The sequence below is a fragment of the Aulonocara sp. 'chitande type north' Nkhata Bay genome, linkage group LG3 (assembly GCF_057382095.1).
Source record: "Aulonocara sp. 'chitande type north' Nkhata Bay isolate Kocher_YH1m ecotype deep benthic linkage group LG3, A_spYH_male_GT1.1, whole genome shotgun sequence".
In the NCBI taxonomy this organism is placed as follows: domain Eukaryota; kingdom Metazoa; phylum Chordata; class Actinopteri; order Cichliformes; family Cichlidae; genus Aulonocara; species Aulonocara sp. 'chitande type north' Nkhata Bay.
In genome coordinates, this window is record NC_141346.1 from 27,035,767 (window position 1) to 27,051,661 (window position 15,895).

Consider the following 15,895-nt stretch of genomic DNA (forward strand, 5'->3'; position numbering starts at 1 on the left):
GCATCACCCACACGCAAGCCTATGATTTAGTGCCCCATGCATGGATATTGGAATAATCATATTTAACCAGAACTCAGTGGCACAATGGAAACAACGACTGGAGGCCAACTCCGAGGCAGTTACCATTAAATATGGGCTATATCAACGTAATGCACTGACCCTGCTACTTTATATAGCATGGTTAACATAGGCGTTAACCCGCTAAGCCATCTTGTCAAAAAGAGTGGAAACAGATATAGATTCGGGATTTTGGTGATCATCAGACACCACCTGCACATGGATGTCATCAAGCTTTATGCCAGGAGTGAGCAAGACGTTGGTTACACTGAGAATATAAGGATGTCATTCAGATGGGACAAATGTGGCCCCATGGGCCAGAGTGGTGCAAAGTGTGGGAATGTGACTGAAGGGGTGGCTTTAACAGAAAGCAGTCATATAAAGGACAGCTACAAGTATTTGGGTATCTGACAAGTCAGCAGGAACTGTGAGACAGATGCACAGAGGTCCATCACAGCCATGCACTTACTACAGGAGACAGGTGTTTAGAAGACAGCTGAATGGTAGAAATAAGATTCAAATCATCAATAGGTTTGCTCATCCAGGAGGAGACAGATGCCACAGATGTCAAGATACAAAAACTGTTTACAGTGCACTGAGGTCTCCATCCAAAGTCAATCACTCTGACGCTAAATGAGAAATGAAATGAGGGAGGGCGAGGATGAGTGTCATAGCCACAATCCAGGATGGAACATGGACCATCCATGAATACATCAGGAAGATGAACTCTCGAGATGAGCTGCTCATAGCACAGACTGAGAGGGAGATTTTTTTATAGTGTGATCTTTAAGTGTCGGGAAAAGGTTGAAAAATTTGTAGTGAAAATTTGGAGGGTGTTGGAAAATTTTTTAGTCTTTAACTTCAGGTTTGGAGATTGGGGCCATTCCTCAATATGTGACCTGAAAATACATTAAAAAGAGTACGTGGGAGTATAAAAATAAGAAGCGTAAAGTTCTTTCCAGAGAAAGGAAAAATATTCTGCAGTGGGTTGTTCCTGGAAACAACTTTGTACATCAGTGTAACTGTCATGGTTCTTGGTTTTGATCCCAGGGTTTTGAGTTTCTTTGGAGATTTTGGAATCACCTTTATTGTTGAATGTTTTTTGTTGTAATTGTAACCATTTAAGAAAAAAGAAAAAAGAAAAAAAAAAACATATAAACCTGCTATTTAACTCACAGTTAGTGATTTCAGTAAATTTGTTTGCTTTTCGAGAGTTTGTACAGCTTATATACATTTATAGTCTGTCTAAGTCTGTCAATCCCTAACAATTTATCATCACAGATATAAATGCAGTAGGATTAACCCAAAGAAGGTAGAATCTAGACTATTCACAGCAAAAAATATATTTATCGTGTTGATCAATTAAAATCGGCAGATAAAATATCAGTCATTTCAAATTCTCTTTTAAGAAAATCATTTAGATGGTTTTAACATTTTAATTTCATTGCGGTGAAGTGTGTGTTAAAATAATTACCTCTGTGAATCACCACTCACTGGGAAAACCTAAAAACCAAACTTTTATGAATTTAAAGTAATTTCCATTTCTTTGTTAGGTCCCTCAATCATAATTGATGTTCAAAATGATTTGAGTCAAGGTGATTCATTCATTTAAAGGAACACTAACAGAATGAGGTCCCCACAGTGAAAAGACAAGATAGATAATTGCATGTTAAAAGTGAAATCACTTCCTATCTGCGTATAACAAATCTATATTTCTGTTCTTCTTTAAATGTTCTGCTTAGAGTGAGCTGTGTTTCTTTTCCACAGGGGTTAAATGTGAAATGATTCATGAAGTTCTTCCATTTTCTGAATTCATTTGTTATTTATAAAACTGAAACTGGTTTTCAAGTAAATCGCACCTGAGAAGACTCTGCAAACATAAACTTTGATCCAACATGCATTTGCTCCCACTTTGAAATCTAACTCCATCTCAGACTTTGCACCAACAGCAACATGACCCCACCTTTCAGCACACAGAGGGAGTACATTCAGTCAGAGGGTCAGTTGTTTACAGCTCTGTTATATTCAGTCAGGAATTTCTGAACCCTTCACGTTTTACCATGCAGGCTACAGATTACTATAAATTAAGGGAACAGAACAGAAATAAACTGAATTCTATAAATTAACAGAAACAAGAATAAAAAACAAAGAAACAAACTTATAAAAATTATGGAAACACTTTACATAATAGAATTACTATGATGCAACTCTAAGATGAATAACTACAAATGACATATTACACAGTGTCAAAGATGCAATTAACAAAAACACTACTATGGAGTAGGTTGTAGAATTACTTTGAATGACACGGTCTCATGACCCAGTGAAGAGCAAGTTTTAGCTGTCATAAACATGGCCTCAAATTTGACTCAAGAATACTTTGATATTCAGACGAGCACATGGTCAGATCTGCAAAATAGTGATGAGGGAAATGAGGTTCAGCTCATTGTTTTTAGTGTTAAAGCATTAAAAGAACACAGTGCTAACAGTAAGTCATGAGAAATCTAATACATCTGAACTCTGCTCTGTTAGTGTAACCAGTCTGAGCCATGAAGGCGTGTCAGCACCTGCAAAACATATATAGAGCGTTCACATGCTGCAGGAAGTGAAGCTGCAGGCTGAAGAACAAAGCTGATGAAGATTTTTACTTTTTAAATTACTTTTAAATAGAGAAAAATATTATACATGGACCCATTATTCTTGATGACTCTTTATTTGGTGATTGTTGGAAGTTTCCACACAGACAGACTGAAATCGTTCTCTTTGGAGAGTCAAATCTGAGAAAGAGAAGACTGAATAGTTTAAGGATAGAGTTCTGTTAACTTTAACTTGATGATAAAATTAAAGAGATGACACACTGGTCATCTGACAAAAGAAAACATGTCTTATATAAAACAGCCAATGACTCGTGGTCTGTTATGAAAGCTGAGCTCTGTAGGTGCAATTAAGAGCTCAAAACAAAAAATCTATATGGAAAGCAAGTAAAGTAAAGTAAAGTCTGGAAATGGTCAAAAATTCTTAAGCAAGGATCAGACATGGTTTCAAAAGAGGAAATAATGAAACCAAACAATCTGATGAATATATATCGAATTAAATGTACGAACCCTTCCTCCATCTTTTTCTTGTTTTCATAACAATTTTTTTTTGAAAAATATTATTTATAAATTAAGAATCAGCAAATATGGTTTGAACTACTTGCTACTACTACATGCTGTTTTGGGCCTTTTTCATTGTTTGAAATTGTTAGAAAATCTCATTCAAAAAAAATTTCAATTATAAAGTGTGTATCAAATGTAAAACATAACATAACATAACATAACATAACATAACATAACAAGAAGTATGGCTGTCCAGTTTTTCATGTGTAAATTGTTGAAGGAGAAGAAGCATTTAATGGTGATGTCTCAAAGGACTGTGGAGTGACAGCGTCACATTTGTTGATGTGTGGACCCAAACAGCATCTATTGTTTCATTTGTGATTTATTGTATTGCTTGTTTCTAAAACTGACATCTCATACTACAATTCAACTATCATATATAACAGCTCACTGCATTTATAATGAACCAATGTCCATCATGTCCATCTGACACTCACCAGCGCTTCCTCCTGGGTCTCTCACTGCTGACCAATCAGACTCTCTTACAAGGCCTGCTGACACAGATAGGAAGCAGCCCAGAGACAGTTCTGGTGCCTGGGTCATCGACCCAGTGTTTTGTGGTTTTGAATCTTTGATTTTGTTTATTTCATTATGTTCTAGTTTTCTTTGTTTAATGTCTTATTGCATTATTCTACAACTGTAGCTGCCTCCACCAGTGTGTGAATGTGAGAGTGAATGAATAATGGAATTGTAAAGCGCTTTGGGTGCCTTGAAAAGCGCTATATAAATGCAATCCATTATTATTATTATTATTCTAAGTTTAGATTCTCCGTGTGGTTTATGTGCGTTTGTTTATTTATGTGTGCTAGTAGCTATGTTTACCTTCCTCTGTGTCTAGCTGTGTCTTGTGTTTTGTGAATCTTGTCTCCGTTTCATTCCTCCAGTCCCTAGGGTTAAGCTTAAGTGTCTTGAGTTCAGTCTGTGTTTCCTGTATTATTTTGATAATCCCTATCCTGTATGCAATATGTTGGATTTTGCTTCCCTTGTCTCCCTTTTAACCTCTGTGAGTCTGCACTTTTGGGTCCACCATTCCTGCCTGCACACAGCACATGACACAATGAGGAAAAACTCCACTACAAAAGATCAGTCCATCTGTAGTTCTGTGGTTGCCTCCATAACAGACAAGAAAGTCCTGGCTTCAAATCCACTGGGAACTTTCTGTGTGGAGTTTGTATGTTCTCATCATGTCCATCTGTGTTGTGTCCAGGTACTCCTGCTTCCTCTGAGTCCAACGACATATTAGGTTAACTGGTGATTGTCATCTGTCTCTCTGTGAAAGATTGGCACCTTTACAGTTTACAGTTGAGTAGATGGGGCAGATCGGCTCTAGCCCAACTGTCAAAATATTGATAAGTTATTGTTATATCATATAGTCATTAGTCAACTGATGATTTTGAATTTACACATAACATCATTCCTGGTTTTCAAGTTTCTGCATTGGATGAGTTTCAAAACTATTACGCAAACAAACTAAAAATCAGTATAAAGTCTTTTTCTGCATTTTTCAGTCATCCATGAAAATTTTAAATTTAAGACTAAGCCGATTACAACAATTTAAAAAGAACAGCAGCCTTATGGGTGTTTTGTTATCTAGTTTTCTCTCTTTGTGCCTCTCCTCTGTCGACTCTCTATGTGTCTGTATGTTCTGTGATGGTTATATAAGGCAGCAACCCCACTCCACAAATATGCCTCCTAAATTGAGTTCAAATGTTATATTTGTGTTTGAACAATAATGTAAATACATGCATAAATAAGCTTGACAACTGATTAACTGTTACATAAACTTTAATGAATATAAATGCAAACATGCATATACAGAGTAAGTAATACAGAATTTCCATGCTGAATTGTAATTGTTTCAGTATTGTTTCTATACTTAAGTATTTACTATTGAACACACAAGCGGTAACTTTTATCTTGCTATTCAATTTTATTCAATTCAATTCAATTTTATTCATATAGTACCAAATCACAACAGCAATCGTCTAATGGCACTTATTATTATACCCTAAATAACCCGCAACAATACAGACAAAACCCAAACAATCAGACAACTCCCTACCAAACACTAATATGCAAAAAAAAAATCCACTGTTGTTGCTTTTTTATTAGCTTTTTAAGACTGCTTCTAATCCACACAAGTATTATTTAATTCTATTACAAATGTATACTATAATATACAGGAAATGTTTTATGTGTATTCTATTTGTGTATCCAATGTGTATCTAATCTAACGCAGGAAATAGGGCACAGCAGGGGAAGACTGTAAAGTAATCTGAGGAATGCAAAGAGAAAGAGTAATAGAAATTACTATTAGGCTACCATTAGAATTAGGATCATATTGAGAGAAAAAAAATATTATTGATCATTTTGAGAATAAAGTCAAAATGTAAAGGTTTCAGTTGTTTCATTACAAACTGCCACGGTTGCTGTACCCTCTGACTCAATGAAATCTGACCTCAGAATCTGTTTTAGCAACAAGGAATGAAATGAGTTCTCTTTTAACCACTGAGAGGTGATCAGGATGAGGACGTTTAAGAGTTGTACAGATTTGTATAAAATTAAATGGCTGGTAAAGGTGAGATGAAAGATTTTTAACCATCACACCCTCATGCAACAGAGGGGATGAATGTTGTATCACAAGGTGACTGATCCATTTGTTTCATTAACTCACCTCATAAAGAAGACATTTTGTACCGAGTGTTGCAGTGGTGCCAGTCTGTGTTAAAACAACAGTAATCTCCTGATTTGAACTAATCAAGAATTTTACTTGAAATTTCAACTTTATTCTCAAAATGATCAATGACATAGGCAGTTTATGTTGAAACAGCAACAGTTTTCAAATATTCAATTCAATTTCAAATTTTCTCTCAAAATGAACAACGATGATCAATTTTTTTCTTAATGTACCCTAACACATGTGCTTGTTAATTTCTTTGCATGTTGTTCTTGCAACACACAAATTTACCCTTTCTGTACAGAAACAACAGAGGCAACAAGAGGTTGCTGGGAAGACTAAACCAGACACTCCATGACATTAAAATACATCCATTAAGGCCTCCTGTGATATACACTACAGACCAAATCAGATCCCAAAAAGATTTCAACACCAACATTCCCAGTATGGTCATAATGGTGTAAAATGCTCTCTTCTTTGACTGGTCAACCCTGTCTCTGTTCCTGCTCTCTTCTCTTGGGCCTGGATGAATTAAAACACAGAGAACAGAAAGGCTGCAAAAGGAGGAGACGGTTAAAAACAATATCAAAACACATATATTCACAATGGAGATGATGATATCTTTTATCATTGTAAAACCTGTTATTGCAAAGCAAAGCAGCCAAACACAGCCTATGCTGATATTCCTGATTCTGACCCCTCTTTCTTTCCTTAAGCTCAGATAAGTGATGGGATGAACAGCAGCCATGTAGTGCTCCACACAAGTCAGCATGTGAAAGAAAATCAGTCCAAACCAGGAGACAGAGTAAAGAAAGAACACCCATAATAACATGTTTAAATTTTTCATGACGCTGCCACAATAGCTGAAGACACACGCTAAGACAGCAAACAGGTCCATGATGACGATGTTGTAGGTGAAGCAGTCAGAGTGACTCAGTACTTCCATGAAGGTGGAGCCTTTTTTCCTCCATTCTTGGAGACCATGTTGGAGGATGAGGATGCAGACAGGGAGGATGAGGAAGATGGCAGTGATGCTAAATGCACGATAGATGAAGGAGCTTGGTTCAGAGATGAGACAGTCAAGATGCAAAGAGGACTGAGAGGAAAATGATGAGTTTGCCAACATCTGGGAAAAATAAAATAAAATAAATTGAACTCCTACTTTACTCCTACTACAGTTAAAAAAAAAAAGAAATCTAAAATGAGACATTTATTTATCAACTTTTTATTTCATTGAATTTAATATAGAGGTAGTTTTGTTTTTTCATTCACAAAATGGTTTTTAAGAACGTACAGTATCATTGCCCAGCCTGAAGTGTGACAATGACCAAATGGGAAAAACAGTTCAGCAATGGAAATTATTTTGTCATACACATGCTTAACATAGACACACACACCTAAATCTTCACCCATGTCATGCATTTCTTCATTGACTACCACACACTACACAAAATGCAAGATGCGCCTCATTTGGCTTGATCCACCTGCTGCAGTTTATTTTGTCCATTCATTAGGACAAAAAGTGTTTAGTATTTAAATCATGTGCAGAGCTTGGCATATTCAAATGAACCAGAGGCATTAAAGGCATCATCTGTCACTGTCTCACCTCTGTTGTGATGTTAGTTTTGTATGATATATTTCCTCAGTAGCAGGAAATATGCAAAGCTGCATGTTTTTAGAGCACATTAAAATGTCCATCAAGGATTCTTTTCAAGTTTTTTTTTTTTTATTTTCTTTCACAATATGCTGAACTTAAACTTAAAGAACTTAAACACATATAAACTTTGTGGTACCCTTCTTTGTTTCTTGTTATGTTTATTTCATGCATAAGCATGACATGTTACTACATGAAAGATGAGAAGGCATTTAAACTGTCTATTCGCAGTGTTCATGGTGCACAGTTAGTACACAGTTAGTCAGAAAACTGCAGAATTTTAAAACAACCATACAGTACTATTACAAATAAATATTGTTTTAGTAATTTCACTTAATTTTATAAAAATCAAACGAACACCAACCTTTGATTATGTTCTCTTCTCTTCTCTGTTGACTTCTGTTCATTTGATTATTTGCTCAAAACATAATAGAGCTGCACTCCACCCCACTCTGTCACTCCAAGTATAATTCAAACATAGTGTATTTGCATTCAAATAAAGACATGTGGCAATGATGAATTAACAGTGAAATAGTTGCACGATCAGCAGATTGATCAGAACTCTATGTTTAACTGTAATACCAGAATCACTCAGGTAAGTGAATCTCAAAAGGCTGATTCTTTTCATCTGGATGTAGCTTCTCTAACAATACTCAAAAAGTATAAATCAAACACAAAACACTGGGTCACCTGAGATTCTGACGTTTATGGCAAAATACATTTATATTAAAAAATCGATTCAAGATTTAATGAATGATAGCAACTTAAAACATGTACCTTGCTCCGCATTCCAAGGGCTGCAACCTGCAGCGCAGCTCTCTGGGCATCAACTGTTGTATTAACAAAAAAAAAAAAAAAGCTGTGGCAGCTCATTAGCTACACTTCACCTTATAATCAGAAGAATTTTCTTCCTACATACATCGTTGTCATTTAATAATAATAATAATAATAATAATAATAATAATTTAATGTTGGATCTGATACAGTCAGAAGAATTTTTCATCAAAATACTTAAGCAATGATCACAGTGTCAGAAAAGGTTTTACTTGCAAGCAGTTGTGTTCTCTACATCGCAGTGTACAGAGAAGTGGACAGAGTAGGACTAAAGCACACAATGTCTTCCCCTCATTTATAGTGGGGTTGAGTTTTACGAGTACTTAAATGTATAGAACTTTCCACTGTCCATGCAGACATGCTGAGAACGGTGGTCTTGTTTTCATTTAAACAGCTCTCCTGCTTTCATTTCCTTCAAACAGCCTTTTTTTCTCTTTCACAAATCCCCTTTCAAGATTGATACTATTGATATTGATACTATTGATATTTGGATCAATCCGCCCTGCCTTCTTGGTGTAAGGCTGAAGTCATCTGCATTCATCTGGGAGTTGTCAGAAAACACAAGGCAATCTCTGATGACTTCTCAGATCAGCAGTGTTCTGTGCAATAAAGCATCTCAGATCAGCTGGTGCCATCTTGAGGTCACAGTTGGTTATTGTGCTTGAAATCTGTTTGATTGTTCCTGTTATCCTGTCATGCTGAAAGGGAGACGTATTTCTTGGGTTCTTCACACATGCTCATTTTGTTCTGATAGTCCTGTGATCATCCATGGAGGCAAACTTCAGATAAATGTGTTTAGCCTGGTTAGTTTTTCTCAGTGCAGTGGCTTGACTTTTCAGAAAAAGGATCTTGTCATCATAAATTGTTTGCTGATTGTCAATGTTTGTTTTTATTAGTTTTTTTTTTTTTAAATCATTCCAAAGATAAAACAAAGAAAAGACAGAGTTAATCGTGTGATTATGGCAATCCAGTGTTCAGAAATATTAATTACAGAGAAACAATAATCAAAGTTTATATTGGACACAGTTTACATATCACATCATTCTAGAAACATCATTTCTTCTCCAGTGTAATTCTATTTAATAAATTTCTACATATCCTATCTCTTCTTATACTTTAGTTCCATCATCAAGGTTATAAATGTAATATTGTATTCACATTGCCCATACACATTACATGTCTTCAAAAAAACTGCCAATAAAATAAACTGTGTGCTGCTGGTTGGTCAGATAGCTTTCTAACTTCTGACATCATCACAGATTAAAAACTTGATAAAATTTTAAATGTAGTTTGGGGGTCATTCAACAAGAAACAGTGAAATGATTTTCCATGTGAAAAAGTGGACAGCAGAAACAAAGAAAGAGTGAGAACAGTGTGATTAACAAAGAGCTTTGGAACAATAAGGCAGCAGGTGGACAGCTGCAGTTTAACAGGTTTGTAACAACATTAAAATATAATTATAATGAATTAATTTACACTGACAATGACACCTTCTACAGCAGAACCTTCAATTTACCAACCACAGTGTTAATGAATGGAAACATCCTGTCAGTGAAAGTGTGTGTGAAGGTGTGTATGTGTGTGTTAGTATCAGGATCAGAGAACGACAGCTTTCCTCTGTTACAGTTCAGATTCACTCTGATCCTCTGAAACCTCTTCTGTACTGAGAGAGCAGTGTCTGGAGCTGATGGTGACCACGCGTAATATTTACCTTCATAGAACCTTATTCTCCATAATCCAGACAATCTGTCTCCCTTCCTCTGCACAGACTCTGCAAACACACCCAGGTTCCACCATGTACTGTATCCAACCTCGACATCCCAGCTGTGAGTCCCAGAGTCAAAGCCTTCAGAGCCCAGGACAGAGTAGAACCGATCAAACCTCTCTGGATTATCAGGAAGCTGTTGTTCATCTCCTCGTCTCACACTGGTCAGATCCTCAGAGAGGATGAGTTCTGGATGAGCAGTGTTTGGGTCCAGAATGATAGGAGTGTAGGAGACCATGTCCTTCATGTTGTTCCAGATGTTGAAGGTCAGATTGGCCAGGTGTTTGGCCTGGTTTAACAGAGCTCCTGAGGGCAGCTGTGGATCATCCAGCAGGGGGCAGTGCTGGACTCTTTCCACTGCAGCCTTGTAGTTGTTCAGGAATGAGATGTCTTCACCTCTCAGCTCCTCCTCTGTGGCTCTGACTGTGTCTGAAAGAGCAGCTATGTGTCTGCTCAGGGACTCCATCTTCTCCTTCATCATCCCACTCTTCTGCTCCTCTTCTTCCCTCAGTGCAGCCAGCCTGTACTCCTCTTCCTCTGCTAGAAACTGGCGAAACTTCTTAAACTTCTCCTTAATCCGAGTCTCTGTGTGTCGGGCCTGGACGTTAATGTGTTTTGCTATTTGATCAAACTTCACTTGAAGTTCTGCACAAACCATCAACTTCTTCTTTAAGGACTCCAGAGTTTCCTGAAGTTCCTTCTTGTGTTGTTGTGCAGCTTCATCGATGGGTCTGAAACTGTGGTTGGTGTGTTTTTCTGAGTCTCTGCAAATGAGACACACTGGCTGCTGATGGTCCAGACAGAAGAGTTTGAGTTTCTCAGAGTGCAGACTGCAGAGAGCCTCTGAAGCTGTCTGATCTCCGTCTTCTAAGAATGACTCACACAGGTTCTTTAAAGCCAGGTTTACAAGTTGATCATTCCCTGAAGATCTTCTCTGACAAACTGGACACTCGTGTGTTGTTTTCTTTCTCCACCATCTCTTCAGACAGTCTTTACAGAAGCTGTGGCTACATGACAGAATAACAGGATCTCTGAAGACCTCCTGACACACCGGACAGCAGAGATCGTCCTCTGATCTGGAAGCCATTGAGTCTGTGAGTGAAGCTGAAAACAGCAGACAGGAGTTCTGCTCAAACTCACATTCAGTGTGTGGAGCGTCAGCAGCTTTAAGCAGCAGTGTGGGAGTTTTCCAGTTTTCTCTCCTGTAGCTCAGATGAAACTAGTTTGATCTGAACTCTGTCTGATCGTCTCTTTGTCTCTCTTTACTACGTATGAATAACATCCTTTTGCCTAGTTTTTCTCAGGTGAGTCATGTGAGGGGCGGAGCTTAGCTGTTGCTTCACTCATAAATAAGAGTGTTTCTCATTCCTGAGTTCAGATACTTCACCTGCACATGTCCCAACATGAAGACCTTTCTGAATCTTAGAAAAGAAAGTCTCATTCAGTGGTGCTGCAGAAACTTCACGTTCAAAAGGGACGTTTTTCTGGTTGTTTAGCAGACTCAGCAGCAGATTTTAATGCAGGAAAACAAATACGGATCATTTCATGTGTTTAGTCCTGAGAACACTCGTCATTGGCTCATATATCATATAGCAAAACCTCTGAAGTCTCCTCATTTCTCAGCCTCTCTTTCAGCTTTTAGGAGACATGATGAACTTCAGTTCATTTCATTTCAGCTATTTTAGTGAGAAATATTTAACTGTGATGCTGTGAATCTTTTTCACACTAATGTTTGAAATTTAAGTTCAGCCAAATGGTTTTTTTTCCTATGGAAAATTTCACACTTCCTTTGAATATCTGACATGAAAAGCCTTGGAATAGTGTTGCAATTTGGAAGACTGCTGCGGGAAAAGGAACATCTTCCAAACTGACTTCCTGTAGAAACCAGTTAAACTGGTTGGGTGCCAGTAATAAAGGAATCATCTTTTAAAATTAGGTTGCTGCACAACTAGTAAAAAACTGAAATGGTGGTAAACTGCTGTAAGAACACTTTTTTTTCCTACTAATAATCTTTGCACTTAACGAACATGTTTCCAAACATTCAGACATCAGTTTAGACAGTTATATTTATCTTTATTCACAACTAAAATAAACAACACTACGGAAACCAGGCATAATTTGTCTTTTGGATTCCTGAAATAAACAACTAACATTTCACACATAGGTGTTAGGAATTTCAGGTATTTGAACAGCTACTCAAACATATTTAACCAATCATGTCACTATGCTCTCATTTTGATAGTTTAGTCAGCAGAGCCTCGGCCCTGTTTCTTAATACTTCTTATCTGTTTTTTGCTTTTTAATAGAGCTCAAGCGCTATTAAAATCTTGATTCCTGTAAATAAAATCTATAAACCAGTCTCTTCTCTCTGGATTCTGCTTTGCAGTTGCAAACACTGGCGTCATGACACAGAACAATAAACCATCAGAGATCCCCTCTGCACAGACTCTAGACATGTTTGGTCCCTAACATGTCTAAAGAAAATCAAGTGCGGCTTTAACAGTACCCTTAAGTTTGTCCACATTATGAAATACTGATAGAGTAAATCAGGGAAACCTGCAGCACAGCTCTCTTGGTGTCAGAAGAAAAGCACTGGCAGCTCAAGCTGGGCTTAGTCCCATCAAAGAGCTCTTTAAAAGAGTGGTGTCCTGAAACTTTAACATCTGTCCTTGCCGCAACACACCTGAATAAAAATTGTAGGTCATTAGCAACTGCAGTCCGAGGTGGCAGCCACTAACCCTACTCACGTAAATTTAAATAAAAGTGCAATTTAAAAAAAAATGTGCTTCTAAATCGGCAGCACGGTGGCACGGTGGTTAGCACGGTTGCCACACAGCAAGAAGGTCCTGAGTTCAATTCCAACATCAGGCCGGGGGTCTTTCTGTGTGGAGTTTGCATGTTCTCCCCGTGTTTGCGTGGGTTCCCTCCGGGTACTCTGGCTTCCTCCCACCGTCCAAAGACATGCAGCTTGTGGGGATAGGTTAATTGGATAATCCAAATTGCCACTAGGTGTGAATGTGAGAGCGAATGGTTGTCTGTTCCTGTGTGTTGGCCCTGTGACAGACTGTCGACCTGTCCAGGGTGTACCCCGCCTCTCGCACTATGACAGCTGGGATTGGCTCCATCGCCCTCCGCGACCCTGAAAAGGAGAAGCAAATGGATGGATGGTATTTCTAAATCTACTTTTATTACACAATGTTCATTCACATTTGAGGTGCTCTAACATGAATCAAATAGCTGAATTGCCACCTCAACATGCAGTCAAGTTCTATAGTCTTGCTAAAGTCCTACGAATTTTATCCAGGTGTGTTGCAGCAGGGACAGATGTAAAAGTTTCAGGACAACGGCCTTCAAGGACTAGAGTATGAACCCTGTGGTTTAAAAAGTGTAGTCTGTGATGATATTACCCAGCAGGCAGTGCAGAGCTAGGATGGATCCATTAGGTTTGGAGATTTGGTAGTTCTAACTGCCTCTATTCTCTGGATGTCTACTCTGATATAAACCCAGCCCTGTGTAGTCTCGCAAGCCCAGTATCCTACCACAAACATCCATTGCTGCAGCTCTTGGAATGTGACTGGGCTTAATATAGTGGTTTGGAAAAGCAAGCCATGAGGGTTTGTTACTTTTAGAAGGCTGGAGTAACCCGTATGAATCATATATAAGATGTAAACTAGTGCTCAGAATTTAAACTTTACTGTTTCAAAAAAGGTTAAAAAAATCCACAATTTTGAATTTTGAATGCAGGATATTTTATTAAAGCAATTTAGCAGGAGGAAAACAAAAGAATGCAAATCAACAATCAAATAAAGCTTAAGTTCAATAACATCTGTGGTCTCACATCTGTCTGCTCCCAGGTGTTCTCGGGTAAATCTGTAGGCTTCACGTCCACTTTCCCACTCTGTCAAGCTGTTTGTGACATCACTGGTCTAGTCCAATCATCTTTCTCCGGGCCTTCTTCAGGCCATTTAGTATTCATGCCGCTTACTTTCAATCTCACTGTCATTCTGTCATGCTCCCTTGCAGATGACTTTGTGAAACACACCTCCTCCCCATCACCGCCTTTTCCTTTTCACTAAGGCTCCATTCATGGCACCATCTTCATCTCCAACACCAGCATCTAGACTCCAGGGGGTCCTGCTCAGCTCGCTATCACAGCTGGAGTTCGGTTCAGAAGAAACGGGCCATCAGAGCCTAAGCACCACATACTTCTATTTATATTATGTATAACAATAAAGCATGTCCATTTATTTCTAATGGTCTCTCCTTATTAAAATAGTAATCTTCATAATCAATTCACATGAATTATATCTAATTAACCTACTCTGAGATGATGCTGATTATGTGCTGATCTTTGAGAAGTGAGATTGAGAAGAAAACAGGAACGCCCAGACCATAAGATGTGCTTATCTCTGTGTAATAACACAACAAGAAAAGCAGCATTCCTTGGAAATTCAGTCCCACAGGAATACAGTGGAAATCAAAAATAAGCAGAGAAAGAGCCAGTAAACACAAAGTCATTAAAGGGGCCACAGTGTTCAGCAATCGGTTGCTCAGGGTCATCTGCTCATCGCAAGAGCTACAGGAAGAGACAACTCCAAATGTTCCTAGGCGCTCTTCTTTATACTCATTGCGTGTTGTTCTTGCAACACACAAATTTACCCTTTCTGTATAGAAACAGCAAAGGCAACAACAGGTTGCTAGGAAGATTGAACCAGACACCCCATGACATTAATATGCATCCATTAAGTCCTCCTGTGATATACACTACAGACCAATTCAGATCCCAAAAAAATTTCAACGCCATCATTCCCAGTATGGTCACAATGGTGTAAAATGCTCTCTTCTTTGACTGGTCAACCCTGTCCCTGTTCCTGCTCTCTTCTCTTGGGCCTGAATGAATTAAGACATAAAGAACAGAAAGGCTGCAGAAGGAGGAGACGGTTAAAGACAATGTCAAGAGGCAAAAATTCACAATGGAGAGGATCATATCTTCTATAATTATGAAACCTGCTATAGCAAAGCAAAGCAGCCAAACACAGCCTATGCTGATTATCCTGATTCTGACTCCTCTTTCTTTCCTTAAGCTTCGATAAGTGATGGGATGAACAGCAGCCATGTAGTGCTCCACACAAGTCAGCATGTGAAAGAAAATCAGTCCAAACCAGCAGACACAATAAAGAAAGAACGCCCAGAATAACATGTTTAAATTATTAATGATGCTACTATGATAGCCGAAGATAGACCCAAAGACAGCAAACAGGTCCATGATGACGATGTTGTAGGTGAAGCAGTCAGATTGACTCAGTACTTCCATGAAGGTGGAGCCTTTTTTCCTCCATTCTTGGAGACCATGTTGGAGGATGAGGATGCAGACAGGGAGGACGAGGAAGATGGTGGTGATGTTAAATGCACGATAGATGAAGGAGCTTGGTTCAGAGATGAGACAGTACATGTATAAAGGGAGGGAGGTGTTCATGGAGGAAAGATGCAGATCCAAATTGAACAATGATGCCTTTGCCAACATCTGGGGGAAAAAAAGAATAGAATAGTTCCTCATTCTCATTGCACAACAATACAATTTTGGGTGCTTCACACCAACTGTGCAGAAATGAAATATAAATAGTAAGACAGCGGGAATAAAAAGAAGGAAAAAAGCCAAATCATTTGAATAAACTTACATTTTGTCTGTTTAGCCTTTATATGGTTTGTTTATTCAACTCCCCCCTCCCCTTTTTTTCCTCCCAATTTTT

At 38.2% G+C, this 15,895-nt stretch overlaps 3 protein-coding genes across 3 annotated transcripts; all 3 read right to left on the bottom strand.

Annotated features, from left to right (window-relative positions):
• Positions 1–6,142: 6,142 nt before the first annotated feature.
• LOC147334906 (uncharacterized) lies at positions 6,143–7,018 on the bottom strand. Its single transcript, XM_086286015.1, has one exon. It carries the CDS (start codon positions 7,016–7,018, stop codon positions 6,143–6,145), a length of 876 nt encoding a protein of 291 aa, XP_086142141.1.
• A 1,503-nt stretch (positions 7,019–8,521) lies between these two features.
• Positions 8,522–11,396, bottom strand: LOC147334907 (nuclear factor 7, ovary-like). The gene has a single exon (XM_086286944.1). It carries the CDS (start codon positions 11,230–11,232, stop codon positions 9,874–9,876), a length of 1,359 nt encoding a protein of 452 aa, XP_086143070.1. The 5' UTR covers positions 11,233–11,396; the 3' UTR covers positions 8,522–9,873.
• A 3,373-nt stretch (positions 11,397–14,769) lies between these two features.
• Positions 14,770–15,669, bottom strand: LOC147334908 (uncharacterized). Its single transcript, XM_086286016.1, has one exon. The coding sequence runs from the start codon at positions 15,667–15,669 to the stop codon at positions 14,770–14,772; it is 900 nt and encodes a 299-aa protein (XP_086142142.1).
• Between the last annotated feature and the right edge of the window lie 226 nt (positions 15,670–15,895).